At 51.3% G+C, this 18,334-nt stretch overlaps 1 protein-coding gene across 1 annotated transcript in view; it reads right to left on the bottom strand.

The window, feature by feature from the left end:
- Positions 1–18,334, bottom strand: part of RBM22 (RNA binding motif protein 22) — a 41,681-nt gene that overhangs the window by 12,165 nt on the left and 11,182 nt on the right. Inside the window, 8 exon segments of the mRNA XM_061571237.1 lie at positions 1,664–1,828; positions 2,663–2,863; positions 3,267–3,424; positions 3,426–3,440; positions 4,064–4,164; positions 11,774–11,906; positions 12,811–12,840; positions 13,905–13,958. Coding sequence (XP_061427221.1) covers positions 1,664–1,828; positions 2,663–2,863; positions 3,267–3,424; positions 3,426–3,440; positions 4,064–4,164; positions 11,774–11,906; positions 12,811–12,840; positions 13,905–13,958 — 857 coding nt within the window.

Raw genomic sequence — 18,334 nt, 5'->3', positions numbered from 1 at the left:
GTGTGGGTTGGCCACAACATCACCCCCACTGATGTTAGCCTTGGCTGGAATTTAAACCCAGGTCACAGAGTTCACAGTGGAGTGTGCCAACCGCTGCGCCACCGCTCCCGCTCACTTGGCAAAGAAAAGGATGTAAATGAGCGCCCGCACCGCGGGATGTTGCCTGCTCGTGACGCAGCGGAGCGAACATTTCGCCGAGCGGCATCGTCGCATATCAACTGCTGACGATTAAACCCTGCAGGAGTATGCCGTCTGTTGCCGGCCACTCGGCGTTTTGGGCCTTAGGGGCCTGGACTCAGCAACTATGGTAAAAAACAAATCTAAGAATAATGAACGTGCTATTGACGCTCTCCAGCTGACAGGACGGCTCTGCAGCATCAGCGCTTCATCGATTGCGGCCGCGTATTAAACCTCCGACTCTGCTGCCACAAAGCGGCAGCAAGATGTTAACTACCTCGCCTGGAAAACAGTAGGTCGTGGTTTCGATCTCGACCTTGATGCCTGCTGTATATTTGGAGTCTGCACGTTCTCCCCCCGTGGTCACGTGAATTTTTTCCCCGGATCCTCTGTTTTTTCCCACCACATTTAGAAACGTGCGCTTAGAGCTTACGAGTATTTGGCTGCTAGAAATGTCCACGTGATAAGCCACTTAATTGGGCTATCAATTGTGGCCAGGTCACTTCTGAAAATGAGCTAATAGCTCAGCGGGCTTTACCTGGTAAAATAAAAAAGTTTAGTTTTATAGTTTTAGCACTTCAGGAAGTTGAACGAACGCACGACAATTGCAGCTCGCGGTTTCGCAAGAAAGTCGTCAACATGTAGCGCGTGTTAATTAACGGATGCTAATGACATGTGGATGCGCAATCTTTCTCGGCCGTTGACGACGTCTGTCGCATCAGTGTTCGCGCGTCTGTAAGCACGTTCACGTGAAAAGCCCGGGCGGTCTTGTGGAACAGTAGATTAAGATTTGTATCCATCCACCTGAAGGTGGAACAGGAGGAGAAAATGGGCCCAATGTGACTCATTTTCTCTTCCGAATGTGAGACCAGGACCAGGGGCCCATCACCACAGTCACCTGAGCACGACACTAACCAGCCCCCGCAGTCTTCTCCACACAACATTGTGTAAATTCAATCACGCCGACATCCTTTATCTAAGCAGGTAACATCTTTAACTGTCATACACACCAGTTACGGATGACCCGCGCCAACAATTGTAAATGTGTCGGTTTTAATGCACTGCGTGTCAATTAAACATTTTACTATTAACAAAGAGTGCTTTAAAACACAACAACAAGTAACAGAACCTGTTACGTGTTCTATCCTGGCATGTGTTTGTTATAGATCCAGAAAAGACTCGATGAATATCACAATTTTTTTCGGACAGTCCTGCTCGGCACGGTTGTCCAATTCTCTCTGAATTCAGTTCCTGAAGAGGCTCCTACAACACGTGGGGAGAACCGTCGGCCATCGCGCCGCAAAGCACAAACACGCGGCGGCAGGAACCCAAAAAATACGCAAGTCAGGAGAGCGACGCAGCCCGACCGCAAAGGGCCTGCGCGGTGGCGAACTCGAGCGGAGTTCCGCAGAGTTCCGGGGACAAGGCCGGGGGGAGGTCATGCGACCATGAAGTGGCACATGCCGGAGTAGGCGGCGCGACCCACCTGCCCCACTTGATGTTGAGGCGCCGCCCGTTGATGATGAGCTTGTTGAAGGACTTGTCGGCCGCCTGCTCGGCGGAGTGCCGTGTCGTGAACTGTACGAAGGCGCACTGCTGGCGCGGCACCACCGTCACGCTGCGCAGCTCCCCAAACTGGTAGAAGTGGTTCCTGTGCACGACAAAAGCCACCGTGATAACTCCGCACCGACGCCCTCCGTCTCTCAGTGGAGGGGCAGGTGAGCGGGGAACCCACAGCCCCTGCAAATCATCGAATCCTCACCCAGATTTCACTCTGCAATCTTCTTTCGTACGGCCAATGACGAGAGACTCGCTTGGAGTCTATGGAGATATGGCCACTCCATTGCAGAGTCTGAGAGTTGGTGAACTGTGAATAAATCCATCTGAGAGCCGCCTTCATGCCTAATAACCCGGGCAGTGCGAAGGAAAACGGTCCATGGTTTGGAGGTCGGCTCTTTAATGCAAGTCAGGTACTCCAACCACATGAGTGCCTGTTCAGATTGAAAGGTAAAGCCCAATACCTATTGACAAATATTTTACCCAAAGAGCAAAAGCTGAATGGAAAATGCAGGCCAAATAATAAACATATTGTATCGTGAGGATGAAGACTGTTTTTAACTCTTCCTTCTTATTATATTATTTTACATCTATAGAGCACCTTTCTTCAAGTCACCCTAAAAAGAGCTAGCGAAAGTTCAACACATCAAGGGCAATGGATATGGCTCGAAGGCAGTGATGTCACACTCTCCTTTCAATTAATTGAGAGGAGAATTAATTGAGAGGAGAGTGTGGCAGGAGTAGAGTGGGAGATAGGAAAGGGAGGTGGAGCAGGACATAGCAGAGGGAGGCAGATAGATTGTGTGGGACTGGTTGACGGGAGTGCTCGGAGGTGAGAGTGCCAGGCGGAGTAGTGGGCGAGAAGAGAGGAAGGAAGGATGGTGGACCACATGGGGACACGTTGGTGGAGTGGGAGCGAGCGACTGACCGCAGCTGCGTCTCTCCGATGGAGTCGTCGAGGCCGCCCACGTAGAGCGTGGTGATGGTGCGGTCGCTGGGCAGGTCGAGGCGCGGCATGCTGGACGCACGCCGCAGCAGCTTGTCGGCCACGGGGTCGTTGATGCCATAGTAGCGGTCCTTGATGTTCTGGTCAGCCAGGGGGTCGTCCGGATCCGTCGGCTTCTCATGCCTGTGGGGGGAGCACATGGCGGGCACACGCGCGGCACGAAGAACCACCGTATTCAGCCTGCTAGTGAGCACCTATTAAGGCCGGCACGACATACGAGGGGATGGGTGGTCAACACCACGCACGGCCGCCTGTAGCTACCCAGTGCTGGTGATTACACATTGCACCGAGTACTCGTTTACGGCCGAGTCAACCTAGGGGAGGGCACGGGACCTGCTCAAATGTTCTTGGTCGCGAGTGAGAATCAAACTCGGGTCGCAGGGTTCGTAGTGCGGTGCGATAACCACTGCGCCACCGCTCAATGCACAGGCATGCACTCGATTGCCAACTCAAGAGAAAACTCGTCACTTTTTTTGTTTAAGCCCAACCTGCTCTTGCCCGTTGTAGCCACGCGGGCGGCACTCACCGGTAGGGGCACTCCTCCCCGCGCTTGCACTCGCCCTTCACCCAAAAAGAGCAGATGTGCGGGCGGTTGCGCTTGTAGTAGGGCGTGGTGCGCGCCAGCTTGAGCAGCATGTCACTGGGCGCCTGCGCCTTGCCCAGCGAGCCCACGGGCGTCGTGCCAGTCAGAGTTCTGGATCTGCCACACGGGGTCGCAGGGTCACAGAGAAGGGCGGAGGCACTGTCACCGTGTTCCCCGTAACGGCCATGTGGCGGCGCGTCAGTTCATCGGGTGACGACGAGATCGTTACGCACAAGGATGGACACACCAAGTCGCGTATGTTCCGTCACTTGTGATTTATGTATATAACGAGACAGGGTGGCACACACAAGGCAAACAGGGCAAATCGAGCAAATAAAAAAAAACATTCGTTAATAGAGTAGCGAACCTCATTGGTTACAAACCACCTGATTGGAGTAAAACGTTATATTAATGTACAATGCGTTACATTTTACTGTACTTCACCACATGAGTTGTTAAAGGTGGGGAGCATAGAAGCGCAGTACAACAATGTATTTTGATGCAGACCCGCATTAATAATAAACGAACAGCAGAGTCGGAGGTCGCGTAGGGCCACGGGGCTTGTGGGTCTCGCCCTGAGGGCTACCTCCGATTAGTGCAGTTGGCAACGCACATAATTCAGGTTTTTTGGGTTACATCATGATGTAACTCAAAAAACCTGTATAATGGATGATATTGGTCGCGAAGGCCTATGTGTTAAACTGGCTACGCACAGTGAGAAAGAAGTACAAGATACATACCTCGCGCTCCATGTTCTGCGTGTAGTACTCCTTGTTGACGTCCGACTTGGGCATCTCGTCCTTGAGGGCCAGGGCCGAGTCTCGAACCTGCACAGGCAGACCTGGAAAGGGGCAGCACACGCGCACGGCGGCACCCATCAGCGTTCGAGATCAACCAAGTATCTGGTGAATTTGTTAAACCAGCTGAGAATTCAAAGAGAGCCAGATGAGTCATTTGCAAGAGTAATCTGGCAAAGTGAACGGTAACTCATGTGCACCGTCTCTGTACAATACAAAGACTTAGGAAGGAACACGCATACATAAAGGGAAACCACATCGGAGCTGAAGGGAACCGCTGAGCAGAAACGATAGAAGAGTGGGTGTCTCACCGAGACACCCAGAGGGAGAGAGAAGGAGAGTCTCACTGAGACACCGAGACATGCCGAGTATCTCACTGAGACATACACAGGGGAGAGAGTCTCACTGAGACACCCAGAGGGGAGAGAGTCTCACTGAGACACCCAGAGGGGAGAGAGTCTCACTGAGACACACAGAGGGGAGAGAGTCTCACTGAGACATACACAGGGGAGAGAGTCTCCACTGAGACACCCAGAGGGGAGAGAGTCTCACTGAGACATACACAGGGGAGAGAGTCTCCACTGAGACACCCAGAGGGGAGAGAGTCTCACTGAGACACCCAGAGGGGAGAGAGTCTCACTGAGACACCCAGAGGGGAGAGAGTCTCCACTGAGACACCCAGAGAGGAGAGAGTCTCTACTGAGACACCCAGAGGGGAGAGAGTCTCTACTGAGACACCCAGAGGAGAGAGAGTCTCCACTGAGACACCCAGAGGGGAGAGAGTCTCACTGAGACACCCAGAGGGGAGAGTCTCCACTGAGACACCCAGAGGGGAGAGAGTCTCCACTGAGACACCCAGAGGGGAGAGAGTCTCACTGAGACACCCAGAGGGGAGAGAGTCTCACTGAGACATCCAGAGGGGAGAGAGTCTCACTGAGACACCCAGAGGGGAGAGAGTCTCACTGAGACACCCAGAGGGGAGAGTCTCCACTGAGACACCCAGAGGGGAGAGAGTCTCACTGAGACACCCAGAGGGGAGAGAGTCTCACTGAGACACCCAGAGTGGAAAGAGTCTCACTGAGACACCCAGAGGGGAGAGTCTCAACGAGAGACACCCAGAGGGGAGAGAGTCTCACTGAGACACCCAGAGGGGAGAGAGTCTCACTGAGACACCCAGAGGGGAGAGAGTCCCACTGAGACACCCAGAGGGGAAAGAGTCTCCACTGAGACCCCCAGAGGGGAGAGAGTCTCACTGAGACACCCAGAGGGGAGAGAGTCTCCACTGAGACACCCAGAGGGGAGAGAGTCTCACTGAGACACCCAGAGGGGAGAGAGTCTCACTGAGACACCCAGAGGGGAAAGAGTCTCCACTGAGACCCCCAGAGGGGAGAGAGTCTCACTGAGACACCCAGAGGGGAGAGAGTCTCCACTGAGACACCCAGAGGGGAGAGAGTCTCACTGAGACACCCAGAGGAGAGAGAGTCTCCACTGAGACACCCAGAGGGGAGAGAGTCTCACTGAGACACCCAGAGGGGAGAGTCTCCACTGAGACACCCAGAGGGGAGAGAGTCTCCACTGAGACACCCAGAGGGGAGAGAGTCTCACTGAGACACCCAGAGGGGAGAGAGTCTCACTGAGACATCCAGAGGGGAGAGAGTCTCACTGAGACACCCAGAGGGGAGAGAGTCTCACTGAGACACCCAGAGGGGAGAGTCTCCACTGAGACACCCAGAGGGGAGAGAGTCTCACTGAGACACCCAGAGGGGAGAGAGTCTCACTGAGACACCCAGAGTGGAAAGAGTCTCACTGAGACACCCAGAGGGGAGAGTCTCAACGAGAGACACCCAGAGGGGAGAGAGTCTCACTGAGACACCCAGAGGGGAGAGAGTCTCACTGAGACACCCAGAGGGGAGAGAGTCCCACTGAGACACCCAGAGGGGAAAGAGTCTCCACTGAGACCCCCAGAGGGGAGAGAGTCTCACTGAGACACCCAGAGGGGAGAGAGTCTCCACTGAGACACCCAGAGGGGAGAGAGTCTCACTGAGACACCCAGAGGGGAGAGAGTCTCACTGAGACACCCAGAGGGGAGAGAGTCTCCACTGAGACACCCAGAGGGGAGAGAGTCTCTACTGAGACACCCAGAGGGGAGAGTCTCTACTGAGACACCCAGAGGAGAGAGAGTCTCCACTAAGACACCCAGAGGGGAGAGAGTCTCACTGAGACACCCAGAGGGGAGAGAGTCTCACTGAGACACCCAGAGGGGAGAGAGTCTCACTGAGACACCCAGAGTGGAAAGAGTCTCACTGAGACACCCAGAGGAGAGAGAGTCTCACTGAGACACCCAGAGGGGAGAGAGTCTCACTGAGACACCCAGAGGGGAGAGAGTCTCCACTGAGACACCCAGAGGGGAGAGAGTCTCCACTGAGACACCCAGAGGGGAGATAGTCTCACTGAGACACCCAGAGGGGAGAGAGTCTCCACTGAGACACCCAGAGGGGAGAGAGTCTCCACTGAGACACCCAGAGGGGAGAGAGTCTCACTGAGACACCCAGAGGGGAGAGAGTCTCACTGAGACACCCAGAGGGGAGAGAGTCTCACTGAGACACCCAGAGGGGAGAGAGTCTCCACTGAGACACCCAGAGGGGAGAGAGTCTCTACTGAGACACCCAGAGGAGAGAGAGTCTCCACTGAGACACCCAGAGGGGAGAGAGTCTCACTGAGACACCCAGAGGGGAGAGTCTCCACTGAGACACCCAGAGGGGAGAGAGTCTCCACTGAGACACCCAGAGGGGAGAGAGTCTCACTGAGACACCCAGAGGGGAGTCTCCACTGAGACACCCAGAGGGGAGAGAGTCTCCACTGAGACACCCAGAGGGGAGAGAGTCTCACTGAGACATCCAGAGGGGAGAGAGTCTCACTGAGACACCCAGAGGGGAGAGAGTCTCACTGAGACACCCAGAGGGGAGAGTCTCCACTGAGACACCCAGAGGGGAGAGAGTCTCACTGAGACACCCAGAGGGGAGAGAGTCTCACTGAGACACCCAGAGTGGAAAGAGTCTCACTGAGACACCCAGAGGGGAGAGTCTCAACGAGAGACACCCAGAGGGGAGAGAGTCTCACTGAGACACCCAGAGGGGAGAGAGTCTCCACTGAGACACCCAGAGGGGAGAGAGTCTCCACTGAGACACCCAGAGGGGAGAGAGTCTCACTGAGACACCCAGAGGGGAGAGAGTCTCACTGAGACACCCAGAGGGGAGAGAGTCTCACTGAGACACCCAGAGGGGATAAGTGCCTCACTCCCTGAACCCAGGAAACAGCACCCCCTACTGCTCCTGTAGGGGACAGCAATTCCCACCAAGCAACGATCACCGCTCGCTGCGGTGCCATAATCCTTAACACTCTTACCCAAAGCACAGCTGAGCTCCACACCTGCTAAACTTAAAAGCACGCTGGCCAGCTCCGATTACAAAGAGCTTGGAGCAAAGAGCGTGCGCAACCTAACACCGGCCCCCACACGCTGCTGCAGGGAGCCCTCCGATAAAGCCGGAAATGCTTAACGAGCCAGCAACTCTTCTGGTGAAGCTCCCAGCTCGTTAACCCGAGCGTGTCAGGGCAAATGCACGCCCCGGTTCCTTTTCTTTGTTTTACGGTCGACATTGATTTGCAAATATATGTGGCTCTGGGCGGCTCCGGCGCGAGCACGTTGGATGCGGTGACACTTTTGCGAAACTTCATCGGTGGTCTTCATACAGATAGACTGGCCCCAGCCATATCAATGTGGAACTTCCACCACATTCAAACAGAGACGAGCGCCGATGCTTGCTCGTTCGAGCTGGGAGTTCGACGGTGCCGCTCGTTGCAAATTACTTAGACAAGTGGTGCACACGGTGCACGAACTGAATAAAGTGAAAGATACCCGCAAGCTAGCAAGGGTTCCTCCACAGTTTGGCACCAACGATGTTCGGCCTTTGTGAAAATGAGGTTGCGTCTGATTAACCACAGAGCACCCCTTCCACCGTCTGCGAACTCCAGGCAGTGCTTTGCTACACTCAAGAGTCCAGAACAACGGGAAATTTCTTAAGAATCTACAACGCGCCGGTGTTTCCGCAGGATTACCGCTGAATAGTTGTGTTAGGGAAACATTATTAGGCTGCATGTTTTCCACTATGGCATCCTGTTTTGCCTGGTACAAGTTAATCATTGTCAAGTTGTTTTTAAATTCTACATACATACATTTATATGCTGTTCCTGTATAAGCAAGGTCCCACTTCTAAATAAAGAACCAATGAGGGTGATGACTTCCCACAAAATGGTACTTCATGTATCTGTGCACTGTAGAATGATTGGCTGCTGAAAGAAAAAGGTGATCCCCAAAACAGAATTGGATCAGCGCTCATCTCTATTGGTCGCAGCCGTGCCAGAGACCAGTCTATCTATAAAACAACCACAGATGGAGAAATCGTGGTCTACATCCAGTGTACAATGCACAACCTTCTCTCTCCCTCACTGACCGTGAGAAATCTGCCTCTTTCAAAGCTTTCTCAAGAGGCACGAAGGGCAGGGGGGGGGGCACGTGACTCTGGACTGCTGCCACGTTAGGGGGCGAATCCAATTATAAATTAACAGCGGCCGGCCCTCCCGAAGCAGTCAAAACGGCCGGCTCCTTATCGCCGATGCCAGCAGTGTGCCAAAGCAAACACTGCCGCTACGTGCCCAATCAGGTCAGGATCCTGTGTTCCGGCCTAAAACAACGGCGCCGCGGTGATGGAGAGTGTTGGCCTGGCCAGTGGCCTGGTATGTGGCCAAGCTCTAGCTACTGGCCTAGCTAGTGGCTAAAATAGTGGTTCGTGGTCCTGTCTCGTAGCCTTTTGTGGCGACTTGGCGAGTGAGCGAAGTTAGCGGCTAATGGGCTAACGAGTAGCCTGGCTAGTGACCCAAGTCAGCGGCGAATGGCGTGTCTATTGGCCAAGGTAGTGGCTAGTGGCCTTCAGCAGTGGCTAAGCTAACAGCTAATCGCTTGGTCAGTGGTCAGGCTCAAAGAGTTATAATGCTTCCCTGTTCAAATAAGCAAAAGGGCAATGCGCATCTTTGTGACAGCCCCAAGCCAGTGGTGGAAGTTCCAGAGTCTCTCTGGGTACAGGGTAATCTATCCACAGGGTAACCATCGCCCCCACTCCCCACAAAGTGGAACTCACTGTTGGCACCAGAATGCCAATTGGTGGAGTCAACCTCCAACGGAGATTTTAAATTAAAGGCTTTTACGATTTAAAAGTTTTTTTTTACTCATGAATGACAACTCTAAACCTGTATCGGACAATTCGAGACAGCCGATGGGGAGATTCTACAAATTAAAAGCTTTGTATTTTGAGTTACATTATATTTAACGGTGTCTCAATCCAATTGAAGACCTACTGGCTGCTGCAATACACAATGCACAATGCGTTGGTGCCCTGGTCACGTAGGGGGCGAGCTATTCCACTTGCTGGTTCTACAGATTCTCAAAGGTGCCACCGATGATGGCCGTATTTAAACGCCATCTTAAGTTCGCTCACGCGACGCAGAGTCAGAAGCTAAAGAATAGGTTTTACCCTTTTTGGCAATAAAACAGGTGTTAAGATGTTCAAACACCAAATATAAACCTTTTTCAAGGAATAATGTCTGCATTAACCACACGTATTTGTGAACATGCAAACAAAAAAACATCCTCTGATAAGACATGCATTGTCTTTGAAACTGATTGGTCTACACCAGACACCCTTCTTTAGGGCCTAGTCTCACCAGTGTCAGACCAGAGAATTAAACGGGAAGCGTCAGAAGCATTACAAATTTGGGAAAAGTATCGCAAAACTCGGCGACTGAATCTTACGGTCGGATAACAGGTCGCAGCCAAAAACTGCCACCGTCCGAAACGGTCAGCACATGTGTCGCCCATGGGCAACAGGTTTAAAACCATCGCTATCACTGCCATCAAACCCATCAATACCACTGCTGGCAAACATCCCAGGAGTTGCTTTTTTTTAATGCATGAACATAAACCCCAATAAGTTATAAAATCCTCACCAGTCACTGAGCGCTTAGAAGCGATCATGAAATCAGGGGCACAACTTTCCCAACGCGCCAGCCGGAATGTAATCATTATTGAGATTTACATCGTTACACGTTGTATTCACATCTATGGATTCCTAAGATTTGCAGAGTGTGTTTGCCATCCCTTTCCAGGTCTCCAATCCATTTTAACATTTTACAAAGCATTTCAGAGAGCACCGGGACAGTTAGTGCTGTGCTACAATACTCAACGCACATTCAGGAGGTTGACAATTCGAATTCTGGCTAAGTGTCAACTGCACCCATAATCCCAAAGAAAGCTCACAAAATGAGTACCATATTGCGAGAAATCAACAGAGACAACATCGTACGGACAGAATGGCCTTTTCCATAAGAATGTGGAATTGCCGCTGCTGGCTCAAGGCCATCAATCAAGATAAGTAATCCATGAGAGTTGCTTGCAGTTTATTTATTTAAACCCATGGATGTTGTGTCCTGTGCGACACTGAGACAATGATGCATGCCAATATGATCGAGGCTACGTGACCAAGCGCTTAGAGCAGGGTTCCTCAACTCCAGTGCTCACGATCCCCCATGCTCCACCGCCTTTCAGTCCCTACCAATGTTCTCTACCAGGATTCAATTTAAGTCCCTGCGCACTGCACACACGACGTCATGACGTGTGATGCATACTTCCGCATCTCTAGCAGGGCGGGTGCTACGGTTTGCGGTTGGAGAAAGGCCCGTGGAAGCGTATATCATAGAGCTATCCTTTGCCATCCCTTTAAGTGCCCTCTGATCCACACAGCAGGATGGCAGCACTTTCCCACCTGCCCTGCCACCGTGAGTAATGTACGTCGCATGAATATCAAGGCGATGGATTTCATTCTCAGAGCTGGAATTAATCCCCACATGCAGAGATAACAGTGAGGCTCATGGGCAGTGGGCAGAAGGAACGAGGCAGGGGTGGTGGACACACAGTGCCCGTCCCAAGAACTCTCTCTGCATGACGTCCCATGACCCTAACAGAATTTGATCATTAATTGTTAAGATAAACTAAGTGAGCAGTGGACGGCGGCATGGACGCAGAGAAACCTAATTTAACTCAATGTTTTATGTGTGGTCTATGGTGACTGGGTTGACACCCGGTCACCATAGCTAAATACTAAACTTTTTATTTTACCAGGTAAAGCGCTTTTTGATAAGCGACCTGTCCACAATTAATAGCTCAACGAAGTGGATTATCATGTGGAAATGTATAGCAGCCAAATACTCTAAACGCATGTTTCTAAATGTGGAGAGAAAAACGGGAGGACCCGGAGAAAGGCCAACGTGACCACAGGGAAAACACGCAAATTCCAAATATAATGGTAGCAGGGTCAGGATCAAACCCACAACCTCCTGCACAAGACCAGGCGAGGTAGTTAACATTTCACCACCACGGCGAGATGTTAACTTACACTTGAGGACCTGGTTTAATCACGGGCGTTGGCTAAAAAAAACCTGGATTGGAAGCAGGATCCTCGGCGGTGCCGGTTCAGCGTCTCGGACCTCTGGCTGGGCCAACTGGCCGCCTGATTGGCTCGTTAACAAGTGGCTGAGACTCACCGTACTCCAGGTCGAGGAGGCACGTCTGGCACACGTTCTTCATCTTGCTGCATGTCTGGCACACCTCGGTCTTCTTGAAGCGCATGCGTGCGCCGGGGCAGTAGCGGAACACCGTGAATGGGCGGCAGCAGATCTAGAGGGGCAGAGCCGGGCAACGATCATGCAACGATCACGCGACGATTATTCTGTAATCATGTGACGATCACTTGACGATCACGCGATGATCAAGCACCAATCATGTGACAATCACGTGACTATTATTATAATATCTTGTGATGATCACATGATGATCATGTTATGCTCACGTGACAATCACACAAGATCGTGCACCGATGATGTGACGATCATGTGACAATCGTGTGACAATCATGTCATGATCACATGACGATCATTCTATAATCATGTGATGATCACGCCATAATCATGTGAAGATCACCACTCGCTAAGAGGACAATGCAGCCGAATACAGTAGGCAACTTCAATACAACTTGGATAAACAAAACAATGTGCAAAGATGCGGCTTCTAAATTTGAAATCTCAAAACTCTGTAGAGAAACGGTGAAAATATTGATTTTGGGGAGGCAATTATAGGGCTCTATTTCAGCCTAAAGATCTCTATTTGAGAGTCCATGGCTTTCTATGTGAGTTTACGGGTCTCTCTGTTGGTTTACGCTTCTCTGTGCCAGTCTACGGGCCTCTGCAGGGCGTTTCTCCACACCACCGCAATTCGAGACACAGCACAGAAACACATGGCTCTATTTATTATACAGAGAGGGGCACAGTTGGTCACGGGTGGGACTTGAATGGGGGCAAGAGGCGACAGCACGGACGACTGGAGGAAAGGAGTTCCAGACGGTGTGGGGGTGGCAGAGGTAAATGAGGGACCACCTCCCAGCGGGTACACCGATTTAGATGCACGCCCGAGCTGTGCCCCAGGCTTCGTGAATGAGACATGTGAACTTTATTGGGCTGCACGGCGAGGTTCAAATGCACCGCTTACACCAAGCCCACGAGAACAATGAGCATCACGCACTTACTTTGCATTCCTTCCCATACTTTTCTTTGGTCTGAAAGAGACGCACAGAGAACACCATGGCATTAATTAACTTTGCAATAAAACAATCAAATGGGTCAACGGACTCGGGGCACAAGCAGTAGAGACGGGAAATGAAGCCACGTAGTGCAAGACGTCACTACCATCTGCTTGAGCACTTCAATCGTCCAGCAGTGGCTTGAGAATGGCTCATGACAACCACAACAATAACGAGGCCAAGTGGCTGGAAAGGACAGGTGGATAAGGGAATGCAAGTCACACTGCTGAAATGCTCGGTTCAAATCCCAGTCAGGCAACTGTGACTAAACCTGGTTTGAGTGTAATGGGTTGAATGAAAAAAAGGGCATGTGTCCCAGTATACACGTAGCAAAAATAAATAATGACTAAATTTTAATCATCAATAACCAATAGCAACATCGCTCCATACTGAGAAGCAAATGCCCATTTGCAAGTCAGCGCCGTGTCACCTTGCACTGGGCAGGGACAGCTGTCACAAGGGGCCCCCCTCCTCTCTCACCCCATAGGCTAAAAAAGATAAACGACAGCATGATCGCCGAAACTAAAACTGTTAAAATCTAAACTATTTTTATTTTACCAGGTAAAGCCAACTGAGCTATATAGCCCTTTTTAAAAAGTGACCTAGTCACAAATGATAGCTCAACGAAATGTAAATGTATAGCAGCTAAATACTCTAAACGCATGTTTCTAAATGTGGAGGCAAAGACCGGAGGACTCGGAGAAAAATACACACGACTATGGGGAGAGACACATGCAAACTCCAAATATGTATGTGTCAGGGTTGGGATCGAACCCCGACGTCCTGAAAACCAGGCGAGGTAGTTAACATCTCGCTAACATGCAGAGATGTTAACTGAAAAGGAGACATGTCAAAACATAACAAGGAAATATCTCCAAACTCATGTGAATAGGGATACCCTTTAAACTTGAGTTTAGCTGGACACACGTCTGTACAGGGCCGATGCGTCAGCTGCACGGTGGGTGGCTCCACGCCGCCTCAGAAGGAGAAGCGAGGCGGTGGATGCGGTCAATTCCCGCGGCGCGATCTCGCCGACTCACCATGCGGATGTACGGGTTTTCTCCGAGACACGTTTGGCACAGAATCGGAAACTCCTGCAACGACAAGAAAACCCACGGGTTGGCCATGCGCGACGGCGTGCTCTTTTGAGGCCTGGGGTGGCGGCATCGTGACATTTGTCCGTGCAGGGCCCCCTGCCCATCATCGTCGAGCCGATCTTTATTTGGCACAATAACAAGTCGTGTTGATTTCACAAAGCTGGAAGTTTAACAGAGGAATGTAATGAGGCACGTGATTGAGGAGCTGGCATTTCAACACGTCTGATTAAATCAAGCCTACTTGAATGTCAGGGTGTCGAGTCTAATGTGCTAATGTTATTTGAATTATTTTTTTGTCCAAGATTGTGCACGCGCGTCACATTCTCAAGACACAAAGCAAAGGAGAGTTGCTTATTCCAAACTCTCTCAGCAGGCAGCGCAAACACCTCGCGAGGTCGGACGGACGGACAGACGTGACGTCACTAACGTCGCTCAACTCGCCGATCGTCACGAGAGATTTTTAAACTTCGCGGCAAATCACGCACAGCATGTAAAGTAACGGGCGGCGCGTGCGGAGATCCTCCGCAGGGGGAATAGCCGTCGGTGAGACTCAAGGACAAGGCGCTATCCCCAATGCAAAGAAGTACAATGCAGCTGCTGCTCTTGGCCTCTCTGCTGACAACTGAATGTCGCGGCGGTGTGGTGGAGCGTGCGACGCGGAGGAGCGAGCGGAGATCACCGCGTGCGCGAGCGCGTGGGCGGCACAAGGGTCACAGCACAGCTGGAACTATGGCTTCTCACGGTCAATATTCATCAATTTATACTGTTACCACTGAAATAATTGGGGGGGGGCAGGGTGGGGGGTACTGATATTGATAACGTCAATAGCGCGGGCCTCATTAAGCTGCCAGTTCGGCGTTTGCTGGCTAACGGGGTTGCGGGTTTGATTCACGCCGAGACGAGAGAATTGTTTGGCGTTGCGCGAGCCGGTGGGTCAGAAGAGGCTAAAGGCGAAGCAGCCACGTGTGGGACACGCACGCACCTGTGATTCAGTGCTCTCGAAGCAAGGGCTGGTGGATCACATAGACTTGTGTCAAATGGTCCCCGACCCATAACCCCAATGGCTTTCCCGTAATAATAACAATAAACACAATTTATAATGCACGCTTATTTCGTGAATCGGACGCAATGTTCCATTGACAACTCGGGAGGCAGAAAATCAGATTTCACAATCTCTCAAACAACCTGAACAATTAAGAGTCTGAACAGGCGTGAGCCTGAACAGGTGAGAGTGTAGACAGATAAGAGCTTTGAGCTACTGCTTGAAGATGGATGATGCTGCTTGGATGCTGCTGCGTGTGCGTGCGCAGCAGTGGGAGAGAGTTACAGACGGCTGCTGCCGATGCAGCTACGGTGAAGCGCTGCTCAGCCAGGACAGCGCTGGTTCTGGGTATGATGAGCAGGCTGTTAGACGGGCTCCGTAGGACGTGGCGGTGTGCTGTGAATCAGTGATGTGAGAAGGGTAGAGGAGGGGTATGGTGGGAGACTTTAACAAAGAGCTCAATGGCATAGGATGGCGATGTTGTGCTGTGATTCGATGGGGAGCCAGTGGAAGAGTTTTAGCGTAGCAATGGAAGCCAAGTGGCCGTGCCAAATGCTGATTACGTCTTTGTGTTGAGCACGTGGTTGTCTGTGAGAATGAGGAGTCCAAGGAGATACCGAAATCCAGTGCTGTCACCCATTCAGGTTGCTAGCCGCTGAAGTCATGACTTTTTTTTTCTTGTTGTTCCATACTGTTCCAGTTCTGTTGTAATGTGCACTGATGCCTACTTTATTCAGGGCGATATTGGCAAGTAAAATACAAATTGATTGATTGACTGTAAGGTTGAGGTACAATTGGCCAGGTTGAGTGGGCCATGAGCGGAGGTTAGTCAATTATAAATGAGTGTCATCGAGGTAAGAGTCATTGTTTATCCTGTGACTATTGAATATATGACCAATTGTAGACTGGTAACAGGACACAACCCAGGACAGATCCCTGAGAGCCACTTGCAGTGAATGTGAGGACCGGGGTTGAGGTCTTGCCAGTACTGCGAGGGCGAGGTGCTTGAGGATTTCAGAGAAAGGCCAGTGCCCCTTTTTTAACTATTTCTAGCTAAGCTGAACTTTAAATGCATTAGCTCCGTCTGTCTGCTACATGGGGTCGTGATAACTTTCGTGAAGACGACACAATATCATTGAAATGTTGGTGTGAAGTTGCGCGACTATTAGGGGACTCACACGTTAATAAAAAAAACGGCCACCCTTAGTGGCAGAAGACCCCGGGGTGAAGCGGATATAAGCGTCTTAGGGCGTTGATGCAACAAGCCACACGCACCCGCCTCCCCGCGTCGTCACGAAGCGTGACATCACGCATCCTGCGCCATGTAACATCGTGTCGCCGTGCGGCTCGCTAAATTACAACTTGGAGCAAGGACCAACGCATTTCAGAGTGCTCCGTGTCACATGCGCGATTCGTCTCCCTCGTTCGTTTGGACGCGTACAGCGCTAGCAGGTGCGTCGCCGTGATGCGCCCACAAAGCGACGGAATGTGCGATGGTCTTGGACGAACGTCGTGAGGTGGGGGGGGGTCATGCGTGCCGCGTCCGTCATCCGAATAGCACGGTGCCAATGGCCAACTCCGTCAATCGGGGCGACGCTCCCGGTGCCACGTTGACGAGGACCGAAGACGCAGCTAACGACCAAGCACGGACTCTACATTGGGGCCAAATCAACAAATACACTCCCTCCAAACGCCTGTCATTCCAAAAATAAACTATTATGAAATATATTTTCTACACATGCCATCAGCCACATGGCTTTCTAGGGAGTGCATAATTTCAGCAGCAATGGTTCAATACAAACAAAACCTGGACCGGTATCGACATACGTAGTCTCATCAGCAGGGCTAGGCTTGCGTCAACAAATGCTGATGAACTGCAAATGTTAAAAGGCAAGGGCCATCTTCTGTGAGACATGGGTCCAAGTTGGATGTAGTCAATGGGGAGTCCGTAAGTTACAAACCAGGCGGATAGCTCTATTTAACTACTTAAAATCCACTGACATAACTTACACCACCTTAGTAAATCTACTGCTAGATGCAGGCCTCCCCATGCCGTGTCGGTCTTGGTGACTTGTTTGACCATACATCACCACGCTGGTCTATAAGCGCTGGATTGGTTCAGATATCGGTCAAAACCAATGTTAGCTTCAGCCCAGAATCGACCTAAGGTCAATGGGTTCATGGAGTCGCGAACTGACCACTGCACCACCGCTGCACCCGTGTAGATTATTTTAGTCCAAGTCATCAGCTCAGCAAGTCAAAGCCATATTCTGCACATTCATTCATTGCAAGTCCATCATCACTAAAAACTGCAGAAACTGGGGTTAGTTAGTTATTGTCGTTAAATCAAATTACGAATACATTTGTTATCCGCGCCGTTCTTACAGCGTAAGGTGATCAAGGAAGGAAGATGCCGTGTTGTACAGATGAGAAGACTGCAGCAGTTTCGCAGTAGGTGCCAATGTCTCGAAACATTTTGCGGGTAAAATAACAAATTGGCCCGATTTCGACCATGATGTCATGGGGGTCTTTAACATCCACCACGCAGCATGCAGCTCTTAGTATTCTACGGTTAATGCACACGACTGTAAACAACCATGGCGGCCCTGCCGGATTCGAACCCGCGACTCACGGCACCGAGCGCCAGGCCAAGGCATCGCCGCCATCGACGTCAACCGGCTAAACGAGCCCAGCTGCGAGAGGGCCATCGCTCACGGCACAACCGGCATCACGGCGGGAGGCTACGGAGTAGCCGTGCCGCCCCCCCACAGCTAAATTAGGCCACCGCGGGGCCATCTGTGTTGCGTGAATTCTCCGCGCCATACATTAGGACACTGATTTTCTGTCACTGCCAAGGTGCAATCGCGTTTTGAGATTGTCAAGTCCCATTATTTTCAATTTCCCTCGTTTAAACAATGCGGTAAATTCCACAGGGAGGGTCCACAGGGGGGTGGGTGCGGGGTGGAGAAATTGCCGCAACCAGTGATTTTGCTGTGGCGCCGTCGACGATAAAAATATGAAGCCAACGCGCAACTGAGATTGTCATTTACCGACTGATTGCCATTAAGTAATTCTCTGGAGCATGGGGTGCTTTGGAAAATGTTTACACCGACGAAACACATATGAGTGTGTATCGAGAGACAGAATACGTTGCCGTTTCAGAAAATTACCGTGGAGTAGAAATATCTGCGAGTGGAGCCAAACAATGCACTTGTCACATTGTAACAAGCCTGAGAAAAAATCGGCCACAGCGGAGATGGAACAATGAAATCAGCTCGTGTGCAGTTGCTAGGTGGATTGTTACATGATATTTGGCTTGGGGAAGCCTTAA

The sequence above is a fragment of the Lethenteron reissneri genome, chromosome 47 (assembly GCF_015708825.2).
Source record: "Lethenteron reissneri isolate LAM-NWPU_2019-01 chromosome 47, ASM1570882v1, whole genome shotgun sequence".
Taxonomy (NCBI): Eukaryota; Metazoa; Chordata; class Hyperoartia; order Petromyzontiformes; family Petromyzontidae; genus Lethenteron; species Lethenteron reissneri.
Note: the sequence above shows the minus strand (reverse complement) of the source record. Positions and strands in the feature narration are given on the sequence as shown.